General features: G+C 40.5%; 2 protein-coding genes across 2 annotated transcripts in view; one reads left to right on the top strand and one right to left on the bottom strand.

The window, feature by feature from the left end:
• LOC306826709 (phosphatase and actin regulator 1-like) overlaps nt 1–18466 on the bottom strand; it is a 65230-nt gene extending 46764 nt beyond the window's left edge. Inside the window, exon 1 of the mRNA XM_079348191.1 lies at nt 18238–18466. Coding sequence (XP_079204317.1) covers nt 18238–18349 — 112 coding nt within the window. The 5' untranslated portion in view covers nt 18350–18466. The remainder of the gene's footprint in view (nt 1–18237) is intronic.
• Nucleotides 3499–9581, top strand: LOC306826706 (uncharacterized protein). Its single transcript, XM_079348185.1, has 7 exons — nt 3499–3897; nt 4105–4304; nt 5305–5406; nt 5489–5584; nt 6445–6555; nt 6646–6769; nt 6851–9581. Exons 1-7 carry the CDS (start codon nt 3873–3875, stop codon nt 9430–9432), a joined length of 3240 nt encoding a protein of 1079 aa, XP_079204311.1. The 5' UTR covers nt 3499–3872; the 3' UTR covers nt 9433–9581.
• Nucleotides 18467–18482: the final 16 nt, after the last annotated feature.

Raw genomic sequence — 18482 nt, 5'->3', positions numbered from 1 at the left:
GGAGGTCAGGGACAATGCCTCTGGACTGGCAAACCAGGGTGGTGGTCCCTCTTTTCAAGAGGGGGGATCGAAGGGTGTGTTCTAGCTACCGGGGAATTACACTCCTCAGCCTCCCTGGGAAAGTATATTCCAGGGTACTGGAGAGGAGGATCTGGCTGTTAGTCGAACCTAGGATTCAAGAGGAACAATGCGGTTTTTGTCCTGGCCGAGGAACACTGGACCAACACTCTCCAGCGGGTGTTCGAGGGTTCATGGGAGTTCTCCCAACCAGTCCACGTGGTTTGTGGATCTGAAGAAGGCGTTCGACCGTGTCCCTCGTGGCGTCCTGTGGGGGGTGCTCCAAGAGTATGGGGTTCGGGGTCCTTTGCTAAGGGCGGTCCGGTCCTTGTACGACCGGAGCAGGAGTCTGGTTCGCATTGCCGGCAGTAAGTTGGACCTGTTCCCGGTGCCCGTGTGCCTCCGGCAGGGCTGCCCTTTGTCACTGGTTCTGTTCATTACTTTATGGACAGAATTTCTAGGTGCAGCCAGGGGCCGGAGGGGGGTCTGGTTCGGGGACCACAGGATCTCGTCTCTGCTTTTTGATGATGATGTGGTCTTGTTGGCTCCATCGAACCCGGACCTTCAGCTTGTGCTGGGGTGGTTTGCTACAGAGTGTGAGGCGGCTGGGACAAGGATCAGCACCTCTAAATATGGGGCCATGGTTCTCGACCGTAAAAAAAGGTGGCTTGCCCTCTCCGGGTCAGTGGGGAGTCCCTGCCCCAGGTGGAAGAGTTCAAGTATCTCAGAGTTTTGTTCACAAGTGGGGGGAAGATGAAGGATGAGATCGACAGACGGACACCTATGGTCATGAGCTCTGGGTCATGACCGAAAGAATGAGATCCCGGATACAAGCGGCCAAAATGGGCTTCCTCCGTAGGGTGGCTGGGCGCACCCTTAGAGATAGGGTGAGGATCTTGGTCACCAGGGAGGAGTTCGGAGTAGAGCCGCTACTCCTTCACATCGAGAGGAGTCAGTTGAGGTGGTTCAGGCATCTGTTCCGGATGCCCCCTAGACGCCTCCCGAGGGAGGTGTTCTGGGCATGTCCCTCCAGGAGGAGGCCTCGGGGTCAACCCAGAACACGCTGGAGCGACTATGTCTCTCAGCTGGCTTGGGAACGCCTCGGGGTCCCACTGGAAGAGTTGGAGGAGGTGTCTGGGGCAAGGGAAGCCTGGGCGTCTCTGCTTAGACTGCTGCCCCCGTGACCCAGCCCCGGATAAGCGGCAGAAAAGGGATGGGATATTTGCTGCACAGTTTGTGTAAACATATTCTCTAATCTTTAAAGTTAAGAAGACATACATCAATACAAAACAATGAATTAACTAGATGACAAGCTTGCACATCTTATTATAATAATGTAATGATCGTATGGCTCTGACCTTTAACAATATTCTTAAATAGTTATCTGGCACGGACGTGGAAGAAACCCCATTCTTGAGATGCTGTTCAGAGGTGCAATAGAAGGGTCCCTTCCAGAATTCATTAAGAACAAACTCAGACATGATGTTGGGCTCTCCACCCTACACTTTAAACAGTGGTAGGAACATATCACCACGCAGACAGGCATGGTGATTGAGGAGGATGAAGCTTCAGAGCTTAGAAGACAACAGGCCCAACTAGCTAAGGCCCAGTTTAGAGAGTCTATCTTATTTGGTCTCAATCTTCCTTTCAGATTAGACGACAGCCATTTTTGCACAGTTAAAAACAAACAAGCTAAATGTCTTTAACTATGTACATTTGTACAAATATTTTTAAAGAATTTTTTTTGCACTGTTCAAAACCGTTAAAATATATTTAATCTATATATTTTTAAATAATTTAAAAGCAATTTTTGCACAGTTAAAATCCATGCATTTAAATATTTGTATCTGTATAAATATTAAAAAAGCAATTTTTTAACCGTTAAAAACAATCTTATGTTTTTAGACATACAGACATTTTATTTTACTTGTTTCTTTCTAAGAGTTTAGATATTATGCCCAGTTGGAAAAGTGTATGTTTACAAGCACGAGTGAATACACACTTTTCCAACTGGGCATAATATCCAAACTCTTAAAATGAAAATCAGATAAAATGAAAGAATTTTGTATGTATTTTTTTTTTTCAAAATTTCCCTTTAAACCGGCAGCTGGAAAGAGCCAGGGGCGTGAGGCGGGGTCTGGAGAGGTCGCGGCAGCCTCACCCTCCCCTGCCCCCAGGGGTGTGATGCGGGGTCTGGAGAGGTCGAAAGAAATTCTCTGTGTACACAAAAAAAATGTTTTTTTTAATTTATTTATTTTAAATCAAATGCTTACTATTTCCCTCCAACATTTCTGCATTATTAACTGTGTCACAATAGTGGCACATGAGAATGTATACAAATACTAAACATAACTATGTTTCATCCCGCAGGAGGTTGGTGCCCAGGTCTGCCCCTACAACTCCCACAAAGCATGCAAGTATTGTAATTCACTAGGCCACTCATGAATCAAGTGCACAACTCTGAAACACCAGAGACTGTAAAGGCCTGGAATAGGCAGGAAAAGAGATGTTGGAGGTGTGCAGGTCCACACATAGCAACAAACGGCAACCTAAGCCATGTTCTTCCTGTGAGAGGAGACATCTGACCATTCTCCACTACGCTAACCAAAGAGGGAAAAACTCCAAGGTTATTATATCTGAATTCAAAGTCAAACTTTCCCAAAGTCCTTCTCAAAGTAGTAAAAGTGATTCTTATTGAGAAACACCACGCTGCAAGTACCTATGCAACTCTCAATGATGGATATCGGCTTTACAGGTTTCAGAAGCCATGAAGCTGCTTGGGGCTTGTAAGTTCATCAAAACACCTGTTATATGTAAAATCAAGCAAGAGACTGAAACCCTAGATGGTACTTCAGTCAGTGTCTCGGTTTCACCCTTCCTTAACCCACAGAAAACCTTCAACATTAAAAGAGGAATTCGCCACAACTAAACTCTCATTTATAGATCAGACCTATCCAGTAGATAAACTCCAAAATCGTTATCAGCACCTACAGGGTCTTCCACTAACATCCTCTTCTAAGGTTTAGCCTTTACTTTTGATAGGAGCAGATAAGAGTCACCTTACAACCCAAACATGGACACCAGTAGCCATCCATACATGTGTTTGATATTTGAGTTATGTTAAGAGCAGGAAGATGGAAATAAGTCAGAAAAATGAAAAGTTGAAGGTAATGTTTAATGTGTAAAGATGGAGGCACAGTAATAGTAATGCATGAAGTTGGAGAGGTATACAGCACGGTTTTCTAATTTCTCTTTAAAATCTGCCCTGTCCTCTGAAGCCAAGATCAAACCTATTGCTAGAGCCAGGCCTGTCCTTTCCTACATGCAGAACTACCACTGTGCATAGGGACTCATTATCATTAGTGGCCTTGTGTTTGCACAAAATAAACTTTTCTGAGTTTGTGTCTGCAATATGACAAAAAAATACCAAGGTGAGGTCATCCAGGCTTCCCCATATTTAAACTTTACATGGGAGTCACAAAGATATACTACGAGTCAAAAGGCCTGTATTTATTTATTAGGATATTATCGGAGAAATGAGGCATCCAATCAGAAGCTCGCTCTACTGTTCCGTCTATGGGGCGCCACTTGGACCTGGGGAAGACCTGGGGAGAAATATCATAAAATGTCTCATTCAACTAGCCTGTACCTAGAAATATAATAGAGGCTACAAATTATAGAGGGCGGCATTTCACTTCCAAGTGTACAGCTTGCCGGAATTCCACAAGAAGACGAAGAAGAAGCAGCAGGGGGAAAAACAGCCAGGCAGGCGTTTCTTGTTGCTGCATGTTAGCTGAAATCCATCACGACAAAGAATGAGCAAGACATTGACGGACCACGGTGAGTGTTTAACCGTCCATATGCGGTCGAGACAGATAGAAACATAGGTGGAAAGCGATGTTTTCGTGTCACTTGAAGGCTGATATTAACGGACACGCTGCGGGATATTGTTGCATTGCTGTAAACGAGCCCTGTATTATTATTTTTTCCCCTTCTTGGGTATTATAACAGTATTATTACACCAGAGTTACTCATTTGTGTCCTCAGGTTTCCCTCCCCTCTCCTCTTTCCGCCTCATCGTCCCTCCTCTGCAGCTTGTGTCTGCAGCTCTGTTGGAGATAGTGAAGCAGGGAGCTGTGATGTATTTCGGTCTGCTGGAGGAGTTTATCACCTCAGTGTTGGAAACAGCACCTGAGCTGCTCACTGACACAGAGAGAGTCCAACTAGTGATTGGTCTTCGTGCAAAGGTAAGACAACTCCAAAGAGTTTCTTAAGTTTACTGAAATGTTCTAAAGAAACGAGGAACGTGTCTGTGTGAATGTAGCATGCTGCAAATACTCAATTATTTGCAGGTTGTAGGTTGTATTCTTCTTATAGGTCAACTCCATATATAGTTAAGTTAAGTTAGTTCAGGTTAAAATTAATGTGAGTTATGGAGAGTTGTACATATTTATGTTAACGGACACTACCACATTTAATGCTATTTGTTCAACTTTCTATAGTTACTATATTACATTTTAAATAAAAACTATTTGATAAGAATAAACATTCTTTTATCAGTTTGTATTTTTGCCAAAACCGTATCAAAGCAGAAACGCTATCCATTTACCAAAGTTAGCTTCACTTTCTCCAGGTAATAACAATGATTGTGTATCTACAATTACCTTTAATTACGTTTACAATAAGATGTCTTTTAAATTTCATTATTGATTTTTATCAATGACACTTTAATCACCCAAAACCAAAGTAATGGCATTCATATACAACATGTTAAAATAACATCTGTGGAAAGGAATATACTACTGCCTATGTATGCTTTCAGTATATGATCTACATATATGATTTGTATGTTATTATGTACATTTAAAATAAACATTGTGTGATTGCACTCATGCAATCACACAGAAACACTGACATTCACCTTGGAGTTTATGCAGACTTTAGGAACACATTTGAAGATGTACATGTTATACATTGGAATTAGCCCCATAAGAGTTTGTTTAACACCATGTTATTGTATGTCCTGTTAATATGTATGAGGGAGAAACCTAAATTACCTATTTCAGTGTATCTATCCAGTGATTTGGTCATGATCTGGCTGACTGACAATAACTGACTCTACATCCAATGTTTCTACTGTTATACTGTTAGGATGGTTTTCAGATGTTGTACTTTATTAATCTCTACAGGATGGTTATTGAAAAACCATGCTTCACTGAATGGTTCTGTTTTTCTAAATACTGACAGGCGGTGCTAGAGTTGTGCCGCAATGATGCATTTTCTGACCAGCAGGCCTTTCAGCATCATCTGAGCCAAATAAATACCTACATTACAAACCAGGATAAAGCGGTCAGTACTCTGGTTGTATTTCCATCACTTTTGATTTTCTTTCGGATGAACTTATTTGCTGTTTTTGTTTGTTTTTTTGTAGACTTCCAATTCTGAGATGAAAGATTCAGTGACAAACTTCCTGAGGCTTGTTCACACTCTCGTGGAAGATCACTGTCAGAAGGATATCTTTTATCAGGTGAGTAAGACGGTACTATTTCTGCTGCTTGTTTTTGTCAAGAGAGGAGTGTGTTAAAGGCAAATGTGTAGAGTGAACACTTTCAGTACTCATCATGATATGCTGTTTAGTTTTTTCCAGGTGGTTACATTTTATCTTATTTATTAGAAAAGGGGTTCTCAGCATTTTTTATTTTTTTACTTGGATCCCCCCCTCTGCTTGTATAAAAGAAAAGAAAACCCTCCCAAAACATAGAAAAAGAGAAATTGATTGCTGTCAAATACAAAACTTTTCGGGGCGCTGGGGGGCCAAGTGGTTAGTTTCCTTGCCCAATAACTCCAGGAAAAATGGCTGTGGCTTAGGTCATGGCTTATTGAGATCTGAATAAATTAATTGAAACAGGCTACAGTCCTTGAAGTGGGCAGCCAAGGTTTAAATCCAACCCATGGCTCCTTTCCTGCATGTCATTCACTACTCTCTGTGTCTCCCTGATTTCTGACTATCCACTGACCTCTTGAATATAGGCACAAATGCCCAAGAATATATGCCTTAAAAAATTAAAATCATTTTCCATTGATTGCATCATATTGAGAACCTTCATTAAAAATGCAGCTAAGTAGCCTGATATTTTAAATGAGAATCTTTTGTGTTTTTAAAACAGTTTCATCTAAAATTCTTCAAATAAACTATCCAATAAGTGTGTTCTAATTATTTTAGTAAATATGGGGAAATGTAATTTGGACAACCTTGGAGCAGACAAAACCTCGTGGCACTCCTGAGCTCTTTGGACCCCCATGGGGTGCCTAATATAACCCTCCAGATCTAATCTTCAAAACTGCCTCAAAGCATGTTGTAAATGTAATGAATTATTTTCTCTTTAGAACATCTTCCCAACACTGTTTGGCCCTAAATATGACTCAGCTCTTCAGACTCTCATGAAGAAATTCCTCCTCAATCTGCATGAGCTGCTGCCTGTTCCTAACCTTGAACAAGTGGGTACCTGACAAGTGATTATCAACAACTAACAATGTTTGGTGTTCTCGCTGAAATGGATTTGTTTTCCTGTTCTGTTCCATTTCAAGACTTCCCTTTGGTTCAGTCTCGCTCCTTCCATCTTGAAAGAGTGTGTAGACTTCATGAACCAGTCTAAGCCACTGAAAACACTTATCCAGCATCACAAACACCATGGGCACAAAGTTCCCCAAGGTATAGTACCAACTGGAATCTTTTCAATTCTTTATTGTCTTGAAGCCTCATTTGCTAAAAGTCACTTCTGTTTTTTCTTAGCTTTTTCTTCCTCTAGTGATGACTGCATCCTGACCAGCCTGTCATATCACCTACCAAATGTGGACAAAGACAAAGGTGATGTAGTTGTCAAAACTGAACCCACATTTGACTCACAAGATTGGCACACAGATAACTTATTGGGCAGTGAGTCAATTCAAGATGAAGAAGACAATGCGTTCTATTCGGAATTTGTGAAAAATGAAGAAGACGAAGTAGATGTACAGCCGTGTGTCAGTGATTTAACTGAAGACCAGGGAGCATCTGTTGAAGTAACAGTTCCATTTTTTGAAGAAAATGAGTCCAGTGATGGTGATCACATGGATGAAAAATGGCTCAGTCACTTGGAAACTTGCAGTCGGACATCTAATGAGGACTGCAGTCTTGGTTGTCGTGTTTGTACCAAAGATTTTGCGAGCCAGAAACTCTTTGAGGAACACCAGAGGACATGTGCGGCCAGAAGGAAAAAACAAGAAGAGATGGACACAAAGTGTTCCTCAAGTTCAGCTTTTCACACTGAAAGACTCCCTGTTGATAAATTCAACAAGTGTGTTCCCTTTGAAATGTCAAACGTTGTACCAGAGGAATTAATAACCTCTGACTCACTACAAGACCAAACATGTAAAAGAAGTAGTCGTGTCAAACAGTGCTCCATATGTAGAGAAATATTTACTAGTTCTACTGACCTGATGAAGCACATGAGAAGCCACACTGAACAGAGTCCTTACCTTTGTTGCCACTGTGGGGAAGATTTTGATAGCTATAAAGACTGCATGACACATCAGGAAGATAAATGCAGAGCTTTAAACCAGTCTTCAAAAGACAGTTCCATGAGCCATGAAAATAAAGTCAAACAGGAGATCAATGTGGTCTATAGTGAAATAAGCCAGAGCTCGACAACTGCAGATGCATCAACAGATTCAAAGGCATGTAAACAACCACTGACCTGTCCAAAATGTTGCCAGTGTTTTACCTACTACAAGAGTTTTGAGAAGCACCAGAAAACATGTTCAGAGGCAGCTTCTCCAAGGATCAAGAAAATCATTACAAATGATTTCATTAACAATAGATGTGAAATATTTCCAGTTGACACCATGGCGAGCAATGCTGAGAAATGTTCAGAAACATTGGAAAGCCAAACCGCAACTTCATCCACAGCAATGGTTTCCAGTGAAACAAGTCAGAGCTCGACAACTGCAGATGCATCAGCAAACACAAAGACTTATAAACAACCTCAAACGTGTCCAAAATGTGGCCAGTGTTTCATTTACTACAAGAGTTTTAAAAAGCACCAAATAACATGTTCGGAAGCAGCTCCTCGAAGGATCAAGCAAACCAAAAAAAAACATGTAATTAATAATAGATCTAATATTTTTTCAGTTGACAACACCACGGAGAGCGATGCTAAGAAAAGTTCTGAAACATTGGAAAGCCAAACCACAACAATGGTTTCCAGTGAAACAAGTCAGAGCTCGACAACTGCAGATGCGTCCGCAGACTCAAAGACTTATAAACAATCTCTAATGTGTCCAAAATGTGGCCAGTGTTTTACATACTACAGGAGTTTTGAAAAGCACCAGACAATGTGTTCAGATGCTGATTCTCAAACAAAAGAGCAAACCAGCACCAACTATTTAATCATCAATGGCTGTGATTTCTTTTCAGTTGACAATGCTGAGAAAAGTTCTGAAACAATGGAAAGCCAAACGGCTACTTCATCCACAGCAGATGATGCAGAGGGCTCCCAGTGTAAAGCTGGAACCTTTAAGTGCAGCATGTGTGAAAAAGACTTTTCAAACATCGTGCTCATGCAAAGACATTACTCTGAGTCACATGACATCAGAGGCCCATACCCCTGTACTTTGTGCAACACCTCTTTTTCCAGGCTGTATGAATTGATTCGACATCAGCAAAACAAACGGTTGTTCTTATGCCCTATCTGCAAGAAAGGATTCAGACATCCAGGAGAAATAGACAGACATCAGAAAATACATTCTCCAACACCATGCAAATGTGAAACATGTGGGAAAATCTTTGATTCTCACTATGCTCTGATGCGGCACAGGAGAACACACAGAGAACGGCCACCTGTTGTTTGTACATACTGTGGGAAACAGTTCACTTCAAAGGACTACTTGAGAGCTCATATGGTGAGACACACAGATGGTTATCCGTGCCCAGAGTGCGGGAAGGTATTCTATCAAAAGACACTGCTAACATATCATCTTTATAAACACAAAGGACAAGAGCCGTACCTCTGCGACACGTGTGGGAAAGGCTGGCCGAATGCGGCTCTGCTCAAAGTTCACATGGTTAAACATAGAGAAGGTCAGCCATTTAAGTGTGACGACTGTGGCGCTGCTTACAAGCGGGAATCCAGTTTGATCTCTCACCGCAGATCCAAGCACATAGGTTTGCGGCCATTTGTGTGCAAGGTTTGCAGCAAGGCCTTCAGAATAAACAGCCAACTGAAAAATCACATGATGGTCCACACAGGAGAACGACCTTACTCTTGTCCAATGTGTGGCAAAAAGTTTACAAAAGGCTATAACCTCAAGAAGCATAGAGAAAAGCCATGTCTATAGGTGCATGCTATTTTTGAGATGTGTTAAAACTGATCCTGATTATGTGCTATCCTATTTTCTACCAATTCATACAGTATATCTGTATATGTGCTGTACTGGTTTGAGTATAGAGCTACTAATGTGTAAATAAAGAACAGCTGTTCATGTGATATTGTGAATGATTCTAGTTATTGATTAAAACTGGCAAAGCTTCACAGACTGTTAAGGCTCTTTAGTTTCCTAAAGGTGCTAATGTCTTTGGTATTCCCAAGGGCTACAGGAAGTTTCAGGCTGTGTGATAGATAACAAGGAGGCAGAGTCAATTATTATTTTTAATTAAAGGCTCTATCATGAAAAACACACATTTACAGTGTTTTTTAACATTTATTATAGTAACTCGAGTGCATACCAACCAACAAAATCTGAAATACATCCATCCAGTCTTTTGTTTGGGGTCCCAGTAAGTCTGACAATGCAGAGGAAAATGCTCAGTTTCAAATTTGTTCAACTTGTGACATCACAAGTGGGATTCTGGGGAGGTCTCACTGCATTTAAAGAGACACACACCAAAATGGAGCGTTTTGAGAGACCTGGTTTCTACAGGGTCAGAAACTTCCTCTGGTACCAGATTTATGTTCTATTTTGACCAAAGCACAGCGCAGATGTTTTATTTAGACCACAGGGGACTGTTTAAAAAGGTGGAAAAGCAGGATAATATGTCCTCTTTAAAACTACATTTTTACTGATATATGGTAATAATGGTATTTTTGGGCTATCATTGAACATGCAGTTGGTCTTACAAAATAAACTCTCCCAAAACTGCAAATTGGAATTGCTTTTTGGAAACTCTTAGACAGTGCTGACAGCTTACAGACCAAACTGTCAGTGAAGGGTTATTTGATTTTGTACAAAGTCATTGGTTACAGTGCTACAGTTCATGTGAGTAAAAGACACATTCAAGGGTTGCTTATAGTAATTAAAGTCAATGAAGTTCTTCCATTGCCCAAAGCAGCTGTCCGCCTAATCAGAGTTATGATCCTATAATAGACTTTTTGTGTTAACTATATTTGCTGTTGTTAACATAGAAAGCCCCTTTTACATATCAGAGGCATGTTTCAAGATATAACCAACATGAAATGGATATAGAAGAAATCTAACAAAATGAGAGCCATATTTAGGTGGGCTCAGAAACTCTTTCTGGTAGGTCAACTGTACTGCTCCTCTGGGATGTTCTGGCATTAGCCATCTGCAGAGACTCTCCAATTTCTCTCCCACTGAAACTTCCATCTGTCCTGCTGGCTCTTGATGAACAGACTCCCTCACTATGGAGTGAACTGTCTTCTGAAGAGCTTAAGCCCCACTGTCCATTTCTGGCTGCACGGGGGTTAAGACAAATATCACCTGGGTTTAGGTACAGGTTGTTAAGCTGTGCATTATATAACAATTAGTATTAGACAGTTAACACTAGTTATTTTTTCAACTTGGTATTGCTGCTGTCAAAATGACATTTTTTTCAATTATTGAATCGTATGAATGATTGACTCCAAATTAGACCAATTTTAAACAAAGTCAACGCTGCTAATTTAAGCATTAAGACTTAATTACTAGCCTATATATTACTGTGTAAGTATGAAGTGGCAAAAAGCCTATGATGATGTTTGGTAGTGATAAACAATGTGAATATTGTACATTATAGCTTGCATTAGACAAAGTAATTAACCTAGCCTAACACTTGGCCAGAAAAGGGTTTTGTAGAAAATGTGTAATCAAATGTGTTCTTTATTTCAAAACTGAGCCAGCTGGCATTTTAGGTTTTTAGTATATATATATATATATATATATATATATATATATATATATATATATATATATATATATATATATATACACACACACACACACATGTGCACATAGCATATATGTACATACATATATGCTATTTAATCTAAAAGTGGTGAAATGACAACGTTTCTGATTGCTCTTATATGACTTACAGCATGGAACATGGCAGTGTAACATAATAGAAGCATTTATTGAGACACGCCATCCTGACAGGATATCAGTGTAAAGTGAATGTTGTGTGAGTATGGTGAATGTGGACGGCTTGCATTTAGTGAGAGAATGATGTTGCATTATATTCCCCATATCTCTCTCCACTCATTTCTTGTCAACTCGCTGCAATTATGTTACAAGACATCAAGATCATTTTTACTTTGGATCTGTGAGAAATTCTGAAGAAAGATAGGTATTAAAGTGTAATTGGTTGAATTCCTTATTTGCACAGAACTCTTCTATTCAGAGCCAAGTCATTTATCCCGGAGGCTGTTAGTCTGTCTTTACATAACTGTCTGGAAAGTGCATGCATAATTTACCATAATGTTCTGTGTAGAGCACATAAAGTACTTCCCTGTATTATTTTAGGAGATACACTTCATAAAAAATGGGGACAACATGAAAATGAATACTCAAATATTCCTGTTTGAAAAATGATTTTCTTAAACAGAAGTAGCATTTGAAATATCACTAATGTGTGCTTTGTATTGTGACATGAGGCCTCAGAACTACCCTGAATAACAGTCAAGTGGTGTTGCTTATCCAATATTGTTTAATAAAACCTCTTCAGCTGTTATTATGAAAATTCTCTTTCCTGCCATTTAAATAATAGAACGTTTTCTGGGTTCATCCCGACGTTTATCAGAAGAAATCGGATAACATTTTGAAGGACTGCTGAGTGGTGCAATGCAGCTTTGATTGAATTGAGTCTCCGGTTTGCAGCAGCGTCTGAAGAGATTCTGACTCTGTAAAGTGTCTTACTCAGCAAGTATGTCTTTAAAAGCTGGAGCTGCACTGGGTGATGCCAGTAACGAATGCCATCCTGTAGTCGTTCATCATAACAGCCCAACGAATGCTCATCATTTGTCCCCCACCTGCCTGACATTACTCTTTCCGAGAACATATCATCATTGAAGATGTTTGCCTCCTTCGTTTTATTCCCACGTGTCTTATACAGGATTCATTACATGCCGCTTTGAATTCAGAAAGACTAGTATAGAGAGTAACGGCAACTCAGGCGAAGCTTTCTACTCCAGGATGATTACTCCTTCGCAATGATTGCTCGCAGATGACGGCAGTTTCTTTACCCTCTTATCAACGCGTTTGCCACACTTACTATAAATATGACCCATAAGCACAGCATCATTGCAGCTTTCTATAGCTTGGGAGGCTTTTTTGAAAGAGGCGTTATTTCTCAGCTGGCATGTGGAAAGCACATCACAGCCAGGAGCTTTTCCCACACTTCCAAGTGCGGAAGAGAGTGAGAGAGAGATGAAAGCGAGAGGCAGAGAGAGATTCTGGAAAGAAACATCCTCCGGCAGGCCCTAATAGGAGACACCTGCCTGACATTTTCATTAAACCATCTTGCTAAAGAGGTTGGCAGGTTTTTTGGCCTGGTGACACTGATGGTTTATTGAAAATGTATGCAGCAGGAGCATCCAGTAAACGTCCCCAGATATAGCGTTGCTATTTTTTGCTCTGATTTTCTCGCTCATGTTTTATTCAGGCGCTGGGATGCTTTTGCACAAGAAGTGCAACCAAGTAGTGAGAGACGGATGCTTGCTTGTTTTTTTGTTTTGTTTTGGGGTTTTTTAGATGCGGGGCTGTACGTCTATCATAGGAGGAAATGTCAACCATGTGCTGTGTGCGCGTGTTTCTCAGATAGACGTGAAGGTGGAAAAAAAGAGACAGATCAGATTAGACAGAGCAAAAAATAAATCTCCTGCCACTAATTATCAGCACTTTGTTAAACACTCTCGCTAAGCTGATAGCCTCTGGAGTTGCTACAAACAGCTGCAAACATTACAAATTCAACAGCTTTTTTCTTTGGCTCCAGCTCAACTCGTTTATCTAAAATTCTCTTTCAAAAAAAAAAAGAGGGAGACAGCCTGAAATGGTGATTGCAGATTCTGCTTGTTCATGACCTTGCAATCACATTTAGCTGCCTTTTGAATTCTCACAGAAGTCTAGATCATCTGACTTCACCTTCTTCCACATGCTAACTATCGCTAAATAATGGTAAGGAATAAATCAACACAAGACATCAGGCACCATGTTTCAGTATAGCAAAAGTCTGTGTTTCTCTGACACTCTGTTAAGCATTCTGGCAAACCCTTCTGGCACGGAGAGCTCTGCTGCAGAAAACGTTGTGCTGTCCCACCATGCATCTGTATTGATTGTACTCTTTTGGACAGTGGTGCTTACTGTACACGGGGATTGCACCGCAGAGCAACAGAGTGAGAAAGAGAGATACAGGGAGTGGTGGGTGGTGAATGAGTTTAGCTTCTTCTTCTTTTTTTTTTTTTTTAGCTTAATGTTGCTGCAACACAGAGGAATGCTTAAGCGCTGAACTGTGAGACAGAGTGCGTTTTCATCAAAATACTCTGCATTCAATCTTGAATTTCTGTGCAAATTTACCTGTGTAATTATACGGGGGCCGTGTTCTGTATGTATGCATATGCAGACACACATACTAGAGGTGTACTACAGTATTTATTGCCCAACAGCTGCAATGCAGCTCAGTCAATGCTTCAGTCTATTTACATTCAGACCATGTATAATCAGGGGAGCTCTGGCCTTCGGTGTCCCCAACTATCTACACTGCACACTGCATCCAGCTGTTTTGCACAATTAACATCTGTGCTGAAGGTGGGTTGATATTAATATTCCATATGCCAGAGCAGACCTGACGAGACAGTGAATATTACAGAGGGACTAAGCTGACCTGTGTATTTATACTGTAAGGTACATTAAAAAAAACAAAAACAAAGAACCACTATAAAAGCTTGACAAAAAAAATGGTGCTGTTTTTTATTTAAAAACTAATACATGATTCTTTAATGTTGGGTTTGTGGGGTCTTTGTCCATCCTGTATTTGTAAAGAATCATGATGATAGATAGATAGATAGATAGATAGATAGATAGATAGATAGATAGATAGATAGATAGATAGATAGATAGATAGATAGATAGATAGATAGATAGATAGATACTTTATTGATCCCGAGGGAAATTCAAGCCATGTAAGCACAATTAAAAGGCAGTAATACAGTTTAAATGACCATAAAAAACAAGTGCATACAGTATTCAAAACAACTGAAATTGCACCAGTCATTTTGTCATGTGTACCCATTGTACCCAGAAACAGTACACCACTGTTATTTATTTACATACTGAGTAGAGTGTAAGTGTAAGAAAGAGGGGATGGAGACAGAATGAAAAGTTTAAGTTGCATGTGTAATCAAATATGTTCGAAAAAACCCGAAATCTGTGTAATCTCTTCGATGGTGAGACGTTTCAAGGAAAATCAAAAGATGTAACTAACAGGAAGAGCTTCTTGTGAGCTAACATGGTTGTTATGCAGACAGAAAACAGATGGGGATGTAGTGGAGCTGCTGAATGATGGTCAAAGAAAAACACGAAGACAACCTCCTCCAGTGAGACAGATGCTGCGTCAGCTTGCAGACAACATGAACACATCACAGGAACAGGGGACCAGTATGCATGCAAAGTTGGTGCTCGCAGACACGCTCATGTTAATATATGCAACACAGTAACACAAGCACGTCCTGTAGCTCTGCCTTCAAGCAAAACAAAAAAGAAAGAAAGAAGATCCACATTTCTAATCTAAACAACAATATGTTGACCTCCCAAACTCTGTAATCATCCAGTTGCTGGTCTAGGTGATCATTTGTGTGTCAGTGTTTGTGCCAGTGAGGTTCAAATGACACTTACAAGCTTCATAACGCTCAACAAAAATCAAAATAAAACCTGTGAAGTAGGTCAACCCTCCACCTACACCCTGTAATGTTTTATGACAGGTGACGCAACCGTTGCTAGCTGCCTACTAATGGATGCCATTATATTGTCTTTGTAACTGCGTGCAGGGCCATTTAACTGTGGGGCAGATTAAATTAGTGCAAACACTAAGCAGGTCAATGCAATAAAACAATGTTTCATACATGCTCCCTGATTTTATAACAAGCCCATGGAGTGTTAGTCATCCGTGTGCTGCAACCTTGATCCTGCAAAAAGGGATAAAAACAAACGATCAGCTGTCTACACAGTGAATGGGCTTGACTGTGAACATTTTACTTGTCTCCAAAAGATTTAAGACACAAGCTGAACCCATCAATAGGATTACAGTTCCACTGGAGAAGAAAGCAGACCGGTAATGTCTATATACTGACTGTGTTAGATGTTGAGGTGTTTTTTCATTCATTGATAAAAAACAAAAACCAAAACATTCATTCAGTTTTCCGTGGGTAGAAAATAAATACTTGTACCCGTACAACATCAACCATGGCCTCTCTTTGAATCAATCTTTGCAGACCACATTTATGATGATACTAGGCTGTGTTTTTAATAATTATAAAGACTTTCCCAGTGACTTGCACCGCGGGGATAAATAAAGAATTGAATTTAAAGAGAGACAAAGAGAAACTCAGACCATTACCTTGTCCAAAGATAATTGCCTGCTTTTTCATGTCCTTTGCAGCCTTGGTCATTGATCATAATTAAGCACCGGGCCTCACAACCAGCAGATTTTTGTGTTTCCTTGGCAATAAGCAAGCTAAATCCTGCTCCACTTCTTGAGGTGGAAGTGAGTCAACAGTGCTGTTGTACAAATCGCCCCCATACTGTCCTCATTCTTTGTATGAGCTGGTTGTAGAGTAGAGGAATAAAAAAGGGAATATAGAGACAAATGATAGAGTCCTGCCGTTGACAGGAACAGAACAAGGGCTTATCTGAGATGAACATGCTGGGAGGCTTTGTTTGTTTTTGTTTATTTGTTTGTTTTTTTGACTCATCCAGGAAAGCAGAAATGAACACTGTAGCTCTTTCCAGCATTGCTCCTGTTCATATTTAAAACCTGGAAGCTGCACTGAAGAGAGGTGCCCGATCTCTTCATGATTAAACTGATGACCCATTGTTGACAATACCTGCAACCTTGAAAGTTTGGACTGATGTTTCTCTAACTTGAGAGCAGTAGCAGCTCTACATGATTACTGGAATGATAAGAGAAGATTTGCTGGAACCATCGAGGTATTTGTTTATGTACTTTGTTTATATATTTTGCAAGTTTTGCAATTTTTGTAGCGTTGCTGGACACAATCTCAGTCCGTTTAAATTAAAGGTCGGCTCAGTTTACATACATGTTATTAGTTCCTTAGGTGTAGTTAAAAAAGAAGAAAGGACCAGGCAAACGTTCTAACCCACACACTTCCCCTTGTGTTTTTTAATAATAACATGCTATCTTTGTTAATATTGTTTCATAATGTTATGTCTTTGTTTTAGACTAAATACATGTAATCATTTAACCATGAGAACATTGTATCTGCTACTTCCTTTGGGTTCTTAACTATGAGTTTTCTGCAGTGTAACTTTGCTTATTGTGTATGTGCTGTGCTCGTGATGGATTAAAGTCGGGTCTTTGTAATGTGAAATCTTTTACCTGCGTTTTGTAAATTGTCTTGAGATAACGTTTGTGGTGTTTTACAAATAAAGACTGATTGATTGATAAATACTGGCAGGGTAAAAAAGACTTTCTGAACTGGTTGCAACCTGAAGCCCTGCTCATAGATACAGATACATCAGTGCATTTAATAAAGAAAAACTACATTTACTTTACACTCTTAATGCAGTTGACTAAACTCCAATTTAAAAGATGTTTCTGGAAAAAAATGTGACTGAAAAAGCAAACCGACTCTTTGATAAATATTCAAATAAAACCCCTTATACCACTGGCCAACATCCAAACAGCAAAGTACTATGGCGTTGTATTCATCTCACACATTCTGCTGACTGAAGACATTTGTGGGACTCCAGCAGGATGAAATGCTCAAGCAGGGAAAGCTCTATCATGTTGTGAAAGCACTTACGACCACCATGCATCCTTAATTTCATACCATAGCATGAAGGGAACAAAAAGACCTGTGATGTCATGCACATAGACACATGCACTCAAATCATCTCGGTGAAGGAGACAAAGCAAAGATTGCGCACGCCACAAGCACCAAACATCTTTTTGCAGATTTAAAGGCTGACATGACATTGTGTTGTTGCCATAACTGCATCTTTCTTCTGCATGTGCAAAAGATCTGACTCCTGTGGACTCAGTCAGCATAAAATGCCAAGTCACCATGGTAACAAGGGATGCAACACGCTTTGTAAAGGTTGATGGTGGAGACAGAGCATTATTCTCCAACAGCATCATCAACATTGCCCGCTACAACTCTTCGAACTCTGAAATTCGGTGATTAAAAATCTACATACATATCCCGGCAGATTTTGTGCACCACACACACGCAAATCCAAAGCCAGGTCACGTTGAAGCTTCTTCATATTATGTAACTGCTTGATTTACAGTGGTAGCAATTACAAAGCGTTGACAAATTCAGAAATCACACATGAGCGGCATTTAAAGCTGTATAATTCACGTTTCACAGTCAATCTGAACTCCCCCTGCGTTTTTTGCGCCAGACAGGTCAGAAACCACCAGCGTTGGTCCACGAAGTTGCGTAACATTTCAGTCACATATCAGCCTTCTTTACCAGGATATTTAGAGCTATCCATTGCATTTTTGGAGGTATAATCTCATAGGAATAGCAGCCCACAGGCGAAGCAGCCTACTGAGATGGTGTTGTCATTTTCATTCGCGTAAAACAGGAGTGCATTTTAGGTCTAGATACCCACAAATGAAGACATCCGGAAAGAAAAAAACATCTGAGAGATTTTTTTGGGGGGGTGCAGGGTGGATTTGTTAGCGCCTACCTGTCCGCAGGTTAAAGGACAGCCGGGATTCAACCAGATAAGGAGTGTCACTCTTGGAGCGGAGTCTCCGGATGGGTCTGCGGTCTCTGCTGCCGTCTTGAGTGGTCGCCATTAATCTGAACCTGCGTCCAGATGGTTACTGCTGCTGGCCGACCGGGGGCAAGAGCAGCAGCACCACCAGCACCACGGCCAGTCACTCACACACTGAGAAGAAGCTACTGATGGAGAAGAGGGAGGGAGTTCAC

Source organism: Symphodus melops (genome assembly GCF_947650265.1).
Source record: "Symphodus melops genome assembly, chromosome: 7".
Classification (NCBI taxonomy): domain Eukaryota; kingdom Metazoa; phylum Chordata; class Actinopteri; order Labriformes; family Labridae; genus Symphodus; species Symphodus melops.
The sequence above is the reverse complement of the archived record's forward strand: the minus strand, read 5'-3'. Positions and strand labels throughout refer to the sequence as shown.